At 41.0% G+C, this 14,794-nt stretch overlaps 3 protein-coding genes across 3 annotated transcripts; 1 reads left to right on the top strand and 2 right to left on the bottom strand.

Moving 5' to 3' along the window:
* Positions 1-97: 97 nt before the first annotated feature.
* Positions 98-1,987, bottom strand: PIG-V (phosphatidylinositol glycan anchor biosynthesis class V). The gene is made up of 2 exons (XM_020942932.2): positions 1,791-1,987; positions 98-1,725 (listed from the first exon to the last, which is right to left on the bottom strand). The coding sequence occupies exon 2, from the start codon at positions 1,713-1,715 to the stop codon at positions 351-353; it is 1,365 nt and encodes a 454-aa protein (XP_020798591.2). The 5' UTR covers positions 1,716-1,725; positions 1,791-1,987; the 3' UTR covers positions 98-350.
* Positions 1,988-2,181: 194 nt separating this feature from the next.
* On the top strand, positions 2,182-3,655 carry LOC110178222 (lipid transport auxiliary protein 1). Its single transcript, XM_020945270.2, has 2 exons — positions 2,182-2,945; positions 3,086-3,655. Exons 1-2 carry the CDS (start codon positions 2,317-2,319, stop codon positions 3,507-3,509), a joined length of 1,053 nt encoding a protein of 350 aa, XP_020800929.2. The 5' UTR covers positions 2,182-2,316; the 3' UTR covers positions 3,510-3,655.
* A 156-nt stretch (positions 3,656-3,811) lies between these two features.
* LOC110178231 (glyceraldehyde-3-phosphate dehydrogenase 2) lies at positions 3,812-5,132 on the bottom strand. Its single transcript, XM_020945283.2, has one exon. The coding sequence runs from the start codon at positions 5,007-5,009 to the stop codon at positions 3,960-3,962; it is 1,050 nt and encodes a 349-aa protein (XP_020800942.2). The 5' UTR covers positions 5,010-5,132; the 3' UTR covers positions 3,812-3,959.
* Positions 5,133-14,794: the final 9,662 nt, after the last annotated feature.

Below are 14,794 nucleotides of genomic sequence, written 5' to 3'. Positions count from 1 at the left end.
AAATTATTTGATCCATTTAATTAATGAATAAACTCAAAATGCATAATGCCTTTTTATATTTAAATACGGACTTGTCTAATTGAAACTACCAATATTCTATATTTTCTTAAAACTTGCCAAATTGTCAACAATTTTATTATTCATTTTTCCAAAAATTTTAAACTACGAATAGGATATTATTGAAAACGTGCATTGAAAGCCAATACTTTGAGCGCCTCAACATAAGTTGTCATTCAATTTGGTGGACGATTATTATTTACACACTAATAAGCAATTAGTTTACAGTCTCTTTGGCAAATAGCGGCTCCTCCTCCAGCTCTATGTTCTCCCACCCCATAGCGGCAGTCAGCTCACGTCCAGGGATAATTGTTGCAGAAGAGCACCGTTCCTACCAAGCTGTAGGTGGTGCACCATATAAAGAGAGCACCCGCTTTGGAGCGTAGTTTGAGCTGAGCCAGAGTCTTTGGCATATGGTCGGCGGCAAACCAGTAGAAAACGGGCGTGGCCGAGGCCAGGAGTCGTGTGGACACCTGGATGTGCACGTAAACAGTGCAAACGAGGGTGAGAAAAGCGGCGTGCAGCACGAATGGGAATGTAATATGCTCCTTGATGAGGTCGCGATATCCAGAGGGTGTGAGCTTCGCCCAGACCTTGGCGACAAAGTCCCGCAGGTAATCGTAGCAATGCCAGTGCATGAAACTCAGCATGGGTAGGGCAAGCAGGAAATTGGGCAGCTGCTTCCATTTGTAGTAGCGCAGGAAGCCCACATCCCAGTAGTGCGACTGCACGTAGGTGTAGGGGAAGGGCAACGTGTACTGGCACCAGGGAGATTGTTGAGGTCCTTGTCCAGATGTTAGGTACTTCCTCTCCGCCGCATAGTCCATAATATGCTTGGGATGCGTCACCGTCATGGTGGGCAGGCAGTACAGCCTGTAAACGTAGAAATAGAAGCCGTGTAGAATCCCGATAGCTCCTACAATCGTTAAAGCCATCTTTCCACGTTGCCAAATAGAGCTGGACTTCTCGTTAATCAGAATCTGTCGTGTAAAGAAGTAAAGCGGGAATCCCAGGGTTATCAGTCCATTTGAGCGGCACAGCAGGCAGGCGGTCAAAGCGGCTCCCAAGCGTAAGAACGTAAAATTTTGCGATGGCTTAAGGCACTCATACATCAAATAGAAACTGGCATAGGCGAAGAAGGTCTCCGAGTAGGCCGCCGTGAAGAAAATCGTGGCCGGATTAAAGCAGTAGATTAAAGCGGCGTTCCAGCTCTTGTTGAGGTCGTTGAACATATAATGGGTTAGCTGGAAAAGCAGGTTGGCGGACTCGCAAAACAGCCAGAGGTTCAGGATAACTGCCACTAGCAGGAGCAGCGCTTCCTGGGACAAGGGAATCCCGATAAACTCGCACGAGTATGCCACGTAACGCACCACAACCGGATACAGAGGATAGAAGGCCAAGCTGTTCTCGTAGGAGTACAGGTTACCAGCTATATGCAGAAAGTACTCGCCGTCCCAGTTCCTCAGTCCGCCAAAACACCACATCACCAGCTTATCCATCCATTCGCAGCAGGGCTTTTTCTCCGCGTCCAAATCTTGGCCCACTGGCATCCGGAATACATCCGGTTTGTGCTCCGGCAGAGCTCCATTCGCCGCCATTTGCACTATCAGCACCATTAGGCGGCTGACCAGTGCCAGCTTGGTTACTTTTTGAGTCATTTTCCGGATTCTGTAACGTTGGGTGGAGTCATTCCATTAGGCGGGCATGTGATTCCTGATAAATCCCTGACTTACCTCTCGGTTACACCGATGGAACTGCAGACGGGAAACTCGCCTCAACGGCTAGAACGGTTTTTCTGATGCTTATGCGGCAGCTGTCAATTACGGCGACATTTGCTTCGAGGGGAAATTTTTATTTTATTTTACTTTTGGGCAGAGCGCCCGGAAAAGTAAAACATAGTATGGCCAGAGATGAAAATGTCTGGTATTTTAATTGTTATTGTTGACCTTTTGGTATATTCACTAGTAATTATGTGATTACTACAATAGGAATATCTTTTTCACAGGAATTATTAATTATTATTATTAATTTTTAACTACGAAATTGAATGAAAAGCTAAATGTATACAAATACAAATTTAATTACTTTGCAAGGGCGGCTTATTTGAAATTCTATTTTGAGGTATTTTTTAGACAGTGCAACTTTCGGTCACACTGACATACCGTCAATCAGCTGTTTTAGTTATTCTCACAAATAACAAAGTAAATTTAGGGGAATTTGTTTATTATTCCCACTCATTTAGATATACGAGAACGACCTATGATGGATGGCCATCTGCGCCTCCATAAGGTAGGCGATTTCGTCGCACCGAATATCCAGGAGAAGGTCAGCAAGGCGGGCGGCAACATGGAGCAGCTTTCGGGCGTGATGATAATCATCATCATCAGTGGCGGAGTACTGCTCTCCCTGATGCTCTTCATCTTCGCCAAGCGTCAGATTATGCGCTTCCAGTTGCGCGGACGTCGCGGCCCTCACGTTCCCGTGGGCAACGATGCCAAGAAAGGTCTGCGTCGGGAGATTGAGCGGCGGCTGGACTGCATCCCGAAGATCACGCAGGAACCCAAGCTACTGTGGAACGACGGGGACAAGTACATCGTTCAACCGGAGCCGGAGGCACCATTACCACCGTACTATTACCGCATGAAGGCGGTAGATGATGTGAAGCTGCTGGAATCGGAGATAGCCCGCTCGGATGGAAGTTCAAGACATGCACCGGAGAGCCTGAGGGCCTTCCTCCTGACCACACTGTCCGTGACCCTTAACGGAGCCGGGCAGCGGATGATTCACCAGTTCTGTGACATGTACGAGCACGCGCGACACGATCCCAATGAGTTCGGCAAGGATGAGTACGAGGCGTATCACCATTTGCTGCTAAAATTGTTGGAGGCGTGAGTTCGCAAAACATTCTGTTACTCGTACTTTATTTTAGTGCCATTTTGTATTCAATTTTGAATAAATATTTAAGATTTTATTTCTTGTTTTTATTATATTATTAGTTTTTCCTTTAACTGATACCTTGCTCTTTTAGATCAAAGCAACTGAAGAACTACAATTCGCGAAAAGCATCTCCAGCTCGAACTCCTCGAAAGCAAACGAAAATGCACTCACTGCTGGATCCTGCCCGCCTCCGCCCACCCACCACCATGGAGAATGTACAACCGAGCAGTGAATTAACTACGGGACAGCATGCGAAGGTTAACTTAACACTGGGTCTGCAGGGTGGCAGTGGAAGCGGAGGCGATGGCGATGCCGAACTTGCCACAAATCCTCTCCATCTGCAGGCTCCATCAGACAGAGATTTGATTATACGCAACAGGATCAAGACACCAACACTGGACGACATCATTGTGGAGGCGGATCACCACCAGAGCAGCGATTCCGGAGGAATAGAGGACAACGAGATTAAGAGCATATCGTCCATGCAATTCCAGAGGAACTCCAATAATGTGTAGAAGCCTTCAAAAGAATCCAGTTAAAAGTAGAATTCGACGTGCATCGTAAATAATTTTTGGAATGGGATATGCTCATATATTTAATATATTTAATTCGAAATTTCCTTAAACTATTAATTTAGTAAATAAAATCTTCGTAAGCCTAATGCGTCTTCTGTTTTTAAACTTTTTCTTGAACAAAGATCAACCTACTTTTTGGCACCCTAAATCTGATCCTAAATCTGTTCCTTGTACTGTTTCTTCTCATTTTCCTTCAGGGCACACTTATCCACCAACTGTGAGTAGATAACCAAATCCAGGGATATGCTCATATATTTAATATATTTAATTCGAAATTTCCTTAAACTATTAATTTAGTAAATAAAATCTTCGTAAGCCTAATGCGTCTTCTGTTTTTAAACTTTTTCTTGAACAAAGATCAACCTACTTTTTGGCACCCTAAATCTGATCCTAAATCTGTTCCTTGTACTGTTTCTTCTCATTTTCCTTCAGGGCACACTTATCCACCAACTGTGAGTAGATAACCAAATCCAGGAGACGGCAGGCATAGCCCGTCTCATTGTCATACCAACTGACCAGCTTGACGAAGTTATCATTGAGAGCGATACACGCCTTGGCATCAAAGACAGAGGCAAATCGGGAGCCATTAAAATCGGTGGACACAACCTCCTCATCTACGTAACCCAGAATACCCTTCATATCACTCTCAGAGGCTTCCTTAATGACTTTTTTGATATCATCCATTTTAGCTGGCTTTATGAGGCGACAGGTGAGATCCACCACTGAAACATTGGGCACCGGCACACGAAACGCCATACCCGTGATCTTCCCGTCCAAAGACGGGATCACCTTGCTCACTGCCTTGGCTGCTCCCGTGGCAGCCGGTATGATGTTGGATATACCACTGCGCCCATCTCGCCACAGTTTTTGGCTCGGGCCATCGACGATCTTCTGGGTGGCGGTGGCTGCGTGTACGGTGGTCATTAGGCCTTCACTAATCTGAAAATTGTCGTGCACCACCTTGGCTAGCGGAGCTAAGCAGTTGGTCGTACAAGAGGCATTCGATATGATCTTTGAATTCGGCTTATAACTATGCAGATTAACGCCGCAAACAAACATTGGAGCATCAGACGAAGGCGCCGATATGACCACCTTTTTAGCTCCGCTGTCCAAGTGAGCCTGGGCATCCTTGAGGGTAGTGTATCGTCCAGAGCACTCCACAACCGTGTGAACGCCCATGTCGCGCCACTTGATATTTCTTATGTCACTCTCCGCCAGCAATTGAATCTTTTTGTCGCAAACTACCAGGCAGTTGCCCTCTATTGACATCTTATAGTTGAACATGCCGTGGGTGGAGTCATAACGCAGCATATAGGCCAGGTACTTGGGATTCAGTCCGGGATCATTGATGGCTACAATCTGGACATCGGGACGCACTAGAGCCTGGCGGGCAAACATTCGGCCTATACGCCCAAAACCGTTGATTCCAATTGCAGACATGGTCCGTCGTTAATCAAAACATGTGTTAAATTTAAAATGCAAAAAAAGAAAATTAACACGTTCAAATTTTGGCTCTTGGCATTCCTAGATCTCTATAGGGGGGAGGACAGTTTCACTTTGAGGCATACATAATTACGCAGCTGGGTATAAATCAATCGAATTCGACCACCTGCCAAAGCTTCTCACGGACAAAATTACAATAACCTTCGGGAACGCCCAGCCCTAAATTGTCTGGAGCCCCAAGACGGCGGGGGAGTGGCTGCCAAATTGTTGCCCAAACACACACTGTACACACCTACACTAACGGGCATAGAAAATCCAGCTTCAAGGGTCATTACTCACCTTTGTGTGGATGGCCTCACTCCTTCGGGATCCACCTACCCTTTTAATGCACTTCGAATATTTTTGAAAGAAACTATTTTGATAAGTTTGATTTTGAATTAAAATGGAAAATTTTACTGAGCGTTTTTTTTTTTAATTTTAATGTATGAAACCATAAAACGGATAAATAAAATAATTAGTTATTTTAGAATATTAAAGATAAGATTATAATAACTTTCTACTAAGACTAAAATATTAAAGAAATGAACTTAAAACCTAATTTAGCTTTTTGTAGGAGCTGAAGCTATTTTTTAAATAGACCACGCTGAGGATTAAATATTACTTCAGACTCTTAAAAATGTATTGCTAAAAACTTTTTGCCTTCTTAGTTATTTTACCTTCATATTTAAACAATTTAAATTGATTAACTAATTTTGAAAATAAACCATATTGACCTTTGAAAGTTCATTCGCTTTTTTAAGGAGTGGTTTTGCTGTCCCTTTAAATCATTTGAGTTCGTGGTTCCAAGTATTTCTTTTCTATCGTCCTCCCAGCGCCATTAAACAAAAGCCTTTGTTATTTTTTCAGATCTGGGACCTTTGGGGACCTGGATGCTAGATGATTTTGAAACTCAGCCAAGACCTTTAAACCTTTTTTTCCCCGTGTGTGTGGCGCGTCCCATTTATTTGAGCATAGCAGATGACGGAGAGCCTTGGCCATTGAAATTTCCATTCCATTTCGGGGGAACCATCTGCCCCTTTGCCCATGACTCGGCTGGAAATACATTGAATCGAACCTTTATTGCGTTCGGCTCATGGTGGAGGTTCCTCGCCCCAAAATCGTCCTGGGAAATCGGTTGGTCTTCAACTAGCTATGACAACTTAACTTTGTTGAATATTTATGATGCCGAAGCAACAGAGGCGAGTCGGGCAACATGTTGCCAGCAAAGCTATTGCGACGCCCCCGCAGGATATATGAAAGTGAGAGAAAGGACTCTCTCTCTCTCTATTTACGTTAGCCAGGACAAGGAGCGCTCTCCGGGTAGTGTGGTGAATTTCTTCATGGCGAAATTGGGGCCGCCGCTGATTACGAAATTGTTGCAGTAATCGCAGCACCCGCAGTTGCAAGGATAATGCAACTATTCTCTGCTTTGCTCCGAAGTCCCAAGCCCGGGCTCCGCCTCATTGTATCATTTATGTTCGAGCTACATGCGGGTTCCTTAAAATTGTTAAATGTTTCACATCAAATCCCATCAAATTTAAGTTTGTTTTATGGACTCTAGTCTAGCAGGGGGGGGGGGGGGCAAGGATCTAAGCCGGAACCCTTGCAACTTTGTTTTGTGCGGCCTGGGTCCCAGCCTTGTTTACTTTAGTGTCTCTGCTTTCATTCCAGCTACTTGAAATTTATGCGAAAAACTTTCAAATTTGAAACTTGCCTGCCAGCCGCGCTGAAAGATGGCCTGGTCTAGAGCCGCAACAGGACACAAATCCCATTTAAAGCGCAGCGAAGCAGCTTTGGGCAGTTAAAATGTTTTGGTTTAGTGTTGAAATGCGGTCGGGTTAGGGTTAACAACAGCCAAATATGCAATTTAATTTGATACAAAACAATAAACAAGACAGGAAAAATATGGAAATTTTCTGACAGCCAAGCTTTATGCCCAGCCCCAGCTTATAATTTATGTTTTTTAGACATTTTATCGGGGCAAGCAGATCACAAAACTAAGTTTTAACTGCCTGCAGGCAAAGCTCAAATAAAGAATGGCTAAGCTTATAAGGATATGATGTCGTGTCTGCTGTGAGTGTTCTTAATCTTAATCACAGTTTTTCAACAGTCATCGAGCATTAACTTAAATGGCGGCTTAACACTTGGAAAAATCTATTATTTTTTAAGTTACGCTTAAAGAATTAAATTATTTTCTTTCTTTAAACTTTTAAAGAAGTTTTTGATTCACTGATTTAAAAGTTTGAAACACTTCTCTTAATACATAATAACTTCTGTCGTGCCATGCTATTTGTTTTTCTATGTGCATGGCCATAATCAAGGACCAATGGTTAAATGTCCCTCCAGGGTCTCCTTAACTTGTTGGCCCGGACCAAGCAGCGAACTAAAGTTGGTCCTGGCAGAGGCAGGATAAATGTATTTAAGACCGAATCAGGCATTAAAGCGAACCAGGCTTAAGCTTCTGACTGACTGAAACGGGAGAAAACAAATCGTTGGCGAAATGTTGCGGAAGTGCCAATTGTTTTATTATATTTATTTTTTGCTGTTTTGCCAAGTGCCTCCATAATTTTCACAGCTGTCAATGGTGCTAAGGCAGAGCTTAGTGACGTACCAGAGAGACCCAACTCCTGGGCATCCGCATCCGCCTCATGCTTATCCGCATCTACACTTCCTAATCGCATTCAGCTTATACATTTTCCATAAGACCCTGCTGGGCGGGAGTACTACACTACATCCTGCCTGGTCTCGCCTGGTCCTGCCTGGTGAATGGGTGAAAAACTGTGTTGTTTGGCTGCTTAGCGATTATCCGGAAGATCAATATTCACAGTCTCAGCTGCAGGACCCGAATACGGAGCCGGTTACGGCAATAGTTTCGAGGAGCCGCCGGGCGGTACATCATCTCATCCAACTGGCACTACAAATTGAATTGTCAAACACAAGTGCGCTCTGCAGCAAATGTTCGGGCATCGGGCGTTGGGTGAACAATGAGCCAGTTTTCAAACAAAGGACCTGAGTCCTGGGCCAGATTCAGCCCGTTTTGGAATTCAAACTGACAGCTAATTGTGCGCTCAAGTGGCTAAAAAGAGGGGCGTGGCTGGTACTTGGATTTTGAATTCCTCCCCAAACCCCTGCTGCTTGTCCTTGCCAGAACTTGGAATTAAATCAAAAAGCCAATGCGGCAGATGGAAATCCGTTTCGTTTCGTTTCGATTTGTTCGCAGCGTGGCAAACTTGGCATTTTTTGGCAGGTCATGAAATTTGTAACCTACACACAAATCTGGCCAAAATATATATATATATATACTATCTTTTGGCAGGAAATCAGCTGCAACACTCACATACATAAGCGATTCTGAAAGGGTGGAAGTCAACCCATTCAATGACTTAGATATAATTCAATTTGCATTTCTGCGAATGTGGAACGACATTTTTTTCCGCTTGTGTGTTTGTGTGACATTTGCGAACTTTCCCTACGAAAACTTTTCATGATAACTTGATAACTTAGTAAATGAGTTTTCAATAAATAGACTGCAGACATTGCTCTGGAATTTAGGGGAAAAAGGAAATGCGATTTTTCTAAAATAACCTTGCATTGAAAAGTCTGCTGGGCAAGCTTTTATAGTTCTTTTGACCTTAAAGGTCTAAAGATGCATTTGGCTTTGATAGAAGTACTTTACTTGATTTTTATGTGCCCAGTTTCTTTCTAAGGATAATTAAGGATCTCTTTTAAAAATAGATATTATGGCATTGATTTCATTACTACACACTCACAAAAGTCAGTAAATTAGAAAAGTGCTCCGGTTATTACTATTTTTTGGGTTCAAATTATATTGTCATTTAAACCGATTCTCACTTCCTTACGACTCCCTACGTTCAACCCATCTTTTATATTTTTGGCTCAAACTAAAAACAAACAACTTGCCAAAGTGGGAAAATAAATTGAAAGGATATCCTTTAAATTCCCACTTTTATTCAGCATTGAAATCCCTCCCGTTTATTCAATTTCAGCCACAATTGACCCCCTTTTTGCTTGTATGCTCCGCATGTAAACTTTTGTATATACATAAATTCTCAACTTTACGCTCTCAACGGCGGCTGGCCGGCTTTTGACTAATTGAACCACCTGACCAGGTGAGGAATAGCCTGAAATTGAAATTCAATGGAATAACAATTAATTGAGTGTACAGGTTCAGGTGCGGTAATTACGTTGAAATATGTAGGTGTATGCCGCTTCAGATGGCCCAGTCACTCCATAAATAAGGCAACATTACGTATACGCTAAGGATGCCAGGCATAGCATGTGTGCGGACACATCCTTGCTGGACGACGCAAAGAGGAAGCGAGGTTGCGGAGTACTGAGGGAATCGGGTCAAATGCCATGAAATTTCATTACCTTCAAGAGCAGCAAGCAAATAGCATAAAAGTTAAGCTGGTAGCTAAACCAATTACACTAGCCCGCGACTGTGTTTCAGCTGCCAAGGGATCGGAAGCACCAACAAAAACCGGACTAACAACAAACATAATGTCAACACACACACACACACAGTGTAGCCGGCAACAACAAAAAATATGTTTTACGGTCAGAGAAGGGAAGCAGTCGAGAGGCAAGTGTGAGGGCAAGCTGAAAAAGCGAGGAAAATTCAAGGGAGGGGGCGGCAATGAGAAACAGCAACTGTTGCCCACGAGAGGTAGCCTCGTGAGGGAACACCAAGGCAGGACATGCCACGATACGTGTTTATTATGATTAAATCAATTTATTGTAGAAAGACCATATTGAAATCATATTGTTTATATTTTAATTCAATAAATTTATTATATTTTATATGAACAAGGAGCTAACTTCAAATATGAAATCAATAATAACTAGCCCAAAAATGATTTAATTTCAAATGGGATAACTTTTCTGTGCTGGTTTTTATAGTTATAACAAATCTGCATATTCAGCTTTAATATTTAAAAAAATAAACAAAAATTTCAAGTTTTGACAATTTTAACTATGTAACCCCTTGTAAAATTTTCAAAATTTGAAAAAAAATACATTTTTGCCGGACCTGGCTAGATCGATTAGGTTTTTTGTGCTGATTAAGAATATATATGTATATACATATTTATAGGGTAGGAAACGAATCCTTCATTTTGTTTCAAGCTTCTGACTGAAATGATAAAACCCAGCCAGGGTATAATAATTTAAATTTACGTTAGGCTGTTTAATTTAAGTATACGTTAATACAAATTGCTGAATCACTTTAAATTAAAATTAGGTAACGGGCTCCATGGCAATAAGTGGGAAAATAAATGCATCCTTCCTCGTAGATCATCTATACAAGCTATATAATTGTTATGGTTAAGACTTACCGCTGTAGTAGGGACACGTCATTGCTTAATTCCTTATTATATTCTCGGTGACTTTAATCAGGCTTCTCATGGTATCGTCAAAGTATTCTTCTTCCTGGTTATCCAGATGTATTGCATTGGCCACGTCATCATTTTGGTGATCACTTCCACTATCACTATCGATGTTAACACTAGGTACCCCTAGGACAGACTGAAGGCAGCGCTGCCAACGTGCCTCTATTTATAGTCCCCGAGTAAAGAGAATAGAGAAAGTGAGAGCGAGAGAGTTAGGGAGCTAGAGATGCCTCTAGAGAGAAAGAGGGAGAGTAGCGACAAACGAAAGCAAGTGAGCTAGAGTAAAAGAGTCACAGGGAGAGAGCAACATGTTATTTATTTATTTGTTGCAAATGGCAATTCGATCATTAATAATTAATACAATATAAATTATATATATTTATGTTAAAAAACTATTACATTCAGAGATAGATATTACATTTTCAGTTTTATACTCACAATGATTAACGATCGTTTCTATATAGTCGGTGGATCTGACCCTTTTCATGGTATAGGTATTTTTTGAACTCGTGATCCTCGTGAGTGGCTCAACACCCACCTCTGAGGCGCCACAAGCAACAAGAAACACACAAGCTTCGACGGGGACATTAAAGAGATTTATTTATTTCTGGCAACATTGTGCTTTCTAGCGAGTACCTCAAGCGAATTAGCGAAACGGAACGGAACAGGAGCAATTCCTTCACTTGTCAGCTAACACCTCACCCCCAAAAAAATCCCTAAAGGAAGGCCCTGAGACCGACACCGACCCCCTTCTTCCATTCATCAGCCTCAGCTCACTTTCTCACTGCGACTGTCAAAAACTCATTTATTATTTAAATAATATGCAAAGAAGACGGGGGCCAAAGGAAACACGAATAAAATTCCGCCTGTTGTTCATTTTTATTTGGAGGAACCAGCCAACCAACCCAACCAACAAAAAAAGACAACAAACTTTTGTGTCAAAGTTCGAGCTGTTTTTTTATGGTGATGATGATGAGGCCCGACAAGTTAAATTTTCCCTGGCCCAAGGATGTTCGGTGTCAGTCCGCAGACATCCACTGTCAGTCCTCGCAATTGTCGGTAGTGTGGCAAAGGAAAAAAAAAACTATATAAAAAATATCAAGAAAGAAATCAAATTTGGCAAGTCAAGTTACGAAAGTCGAACAAGACAATGCAAATCAAATAGTTGATTGCAGGCAGTCGCATTTTGTTAGCAACTTTAGCTGCAGTTTTGTCGTGTCAATTCCCCAGCTCACTTATTTATCTCAATAATATTTCGGAAACTCCGTTTTATTTGCTTTTCGCACATGCATAAATCTAGCCGAGTTGATGGATTTTTGTTTGCCTTAAATTAAATTAAGACAATTGCCGAAAATTGTACTTTGGGAGCAGCGAGCGTACCCATCAATCTCGAGGCAAAGACACGAATATGACGGAAATGAGCTAGCCAGAATTTATTTCATGACATTTACCACTTACACTGCCTTATCATTGTCACGACCCATCTTGGCCCCCGGTGTGTGAGGGGTTAATATTTCTTCCATTTCACTTTTTGCATAAATAATTGTTTATAAGCACGTGCACATGACTTTATTGCGCTCCCAGCACCGGGTTTTATCATTCGTCCCAAAAGTTTGCCACGAACAAAGGCTAACTTTCTGACCCTATAAAATGTTGTACAAAAAGTATATGGCTTTACTGAGGTATCTTTACTTTTATTTTGAGCTTAGAGAATGTAATTTTATATACTTTGGCGAGTTACCAAATTAAAAGGGATTAGTTTTTAGTTTACAAGACTTTACTGCAGTGTAATCTTAATTAAAAAGATATTTAGTTATAAGGAAGCGGAGATTTTCTGCCGTTCCAATCATATGTTTTTTGATTATTCGAACTTCATATTAAATTAATCATTTATGCAACACATTCCTCTTGTAGAGTATCCAACTTCAACTAGCAAATTTTCCCATATTTTCTAGTCGTTGACTTGTCCTCTTGCCCCACTGCACTCCTGTCGAGTCCTTGCCACTTGTTTTCGCTTCATTTCAGGCGAAAACATGCAAGACCGGAAGAGAGGAAAATGCCAGGGAAATGGGAAACTCGGGGGCTTGCGTGACCCGAGTATAAGAGGTGATAAATAACTGCAAAATGTAGACATCAGTGGCAAAGGCAGTTCGGCTCCAGCTACCTAAAAGTCCTAAAAGTCCTTTCACCATAGTGGAACAAACAAAGTTGTTAGGTAAACAACAAACACGGTCGGGGAAGCTTATGAAGTTGGTCCTGGAACTAATAGGCCGACAATTGGCCAAGTTAGCCAGCTAACGAGTTTTCGGACTCCCCCAGATGAATGAAATGCAATTTTCTGATTGTGCCCGCAGCATCTCAACGTCCTTGGCTAGCATTTTCCAAACCATTTTGCAGCAGGAGCCAGTGTCCTTGCCAGCCATAAAAGGATGGAGATATGGAAGGGATGTATGTACATGTGCATACGTAGTGTACTCATACACAGAAACAGAAACGTTATGAATACGGAATGCGCTTGCGATTGAGATATTTTAGAATGTGCTCCGGGTCCTTGGCTAAAAATAAACACAAATGTAAATATGCTGCTAGTAAGACAAAGCCAGCCACAACAAACGCAATGACAATAACTATAATAATAAAAACACGGGACGTGTCTGTGGATGGTGTCGACTATGAGATACCATGGTATGAAATGTTAACTAGAATAAATGAACATGGTCAATGCAATTGATAATTGTTTTGTGTGGTTAACTCAATTGTTCATTCGGTTTTTCGAGCTATAATTTATTTAGTTGTTTCCCAAGTTGTTGATAGTTTACTGTGCTGTTTACCCAGGTGTTGACTTATTCACACACTAACTCACATTGTTGCTAAGTCAGTTGTCCTGTCCTGTCTTAAAAAAATCTTCAATCTGTTATATATTTTAATACAAATATTATATACCCTATAACCCAAGGAATACCCGGTATAATAACAACAAGGACAACAACCACAGCGTAGACACAAAGTGCTTGTTAAACAATTTCAGGACAACTGCAGGATAAGAGTGAGACAAGCATAAACAACGAAGGCGGGAGAGTCAAGTAATAATAGAGAAAATAACAAGCGATGCACAAGCAAATTATCTGCAAATAGGCAGGTAATAACATTCCTTAACATTAAATCACTCCCCCAACTCACGATTTCATTGTTACAAGACCAAACAATTATGGGTTCATGGTGAAAGGTTTTTGTTGAGCTACGGTCTGATGAATTGTTACGCCGCTAATTCCAAATTAATGCACCAAAGTTGACAACTTAATTGAGCTGCACCGCTGTACTTGACATCCAGGACTCGCCAATAAATTACTAATGTCCTGTGACACGTGGCTCGCGGTAATTACTGAAACTGCGTAATAAAGCTTCTGTGAATAAAATGCATAATTAAAGAACGCTATTTTAATTACGAAAAGCATAACAATAAGTTAACTTTAAAGAGCAGTTTGTAATAAATTCAGAATTAATATACAGAAGTATAATCTACATATAGGCAAAGGTAAATCTACATCGAGTTTAACTCAACTTGACAATCCCCCCAACCGACCTTCATTGTCACAAATATATATTTATTATACTCAGACAAAATGACAGCCATTAAAACGTTCCAGCACATTAGGCAATTAGAAATTCTGGAAAATGGCGAAATGCACTTAATTTAAGCAACTCAGGAGCCAGACAAATGTGTGCCTTACCTACACATTCATTCGACTGTGAATACCGCGAAAAGGCAGTAGATTTGAAAAGCAATTTATAAGGAAATCGTTAGGGGATTTTCCTTTGGCAATTCCTCATTTTTAAATATTAAATTATAAAGATTAAACGCTTTAGAAGATCTACGTTAAGTGGAATAATTATTTATTTTTTTGCAGTTAACTAAAGTACTTGGGAAATTCAATTAAAACATGAAAGGACTCGAACTTGGGGTAGCTGAATTGTATATACCCTTGCAGTTTTGCAATTGACATATAGGATAGAATCGAAAATCAATAGCTAAGCTTGAAATATTCGATTTCTTATTTCTTTGCATGTATAAGTATTTTATTTTAAAAATTCTCTGTGAAATCAAAGTTTAATAAGCTTATAACTATGGCAAAATAGCATTAAGCATTTTAATTTGGAAAGCATTCCTATATTATTTTTTATTGGGTTAATAAATCTGCATACTCAATTTGAAATTAAAAAAAAATTCAATTTTGTATCAATTTTTAAAAAATTGTAACGTTGTAACCCCTTATAAAGTTTTCCAGATCAACTGCTGTTCATGCTGATCGAGAATATATATGATTTATAGGGTCG

Source organism: Drosophila serrata, unplaced genomic scaffold (assembly GCF_035046125.1).
Source record: "Drosophila serrata isolate PLE 108 unplaced genomic scaffold, ASM3504612v1 contig_184, whole genome shotgun sequence".
NCBI lineage: Eukaryota > Metazoa > Arthropoda > Insecta > Diptera > Drosophilidae > Drosophila > Drosophila serrata.
Note: the sequence above shows the minus strand (reverse complement) of the source record. Positions and strands in the feature narration are given on the sequence as shown.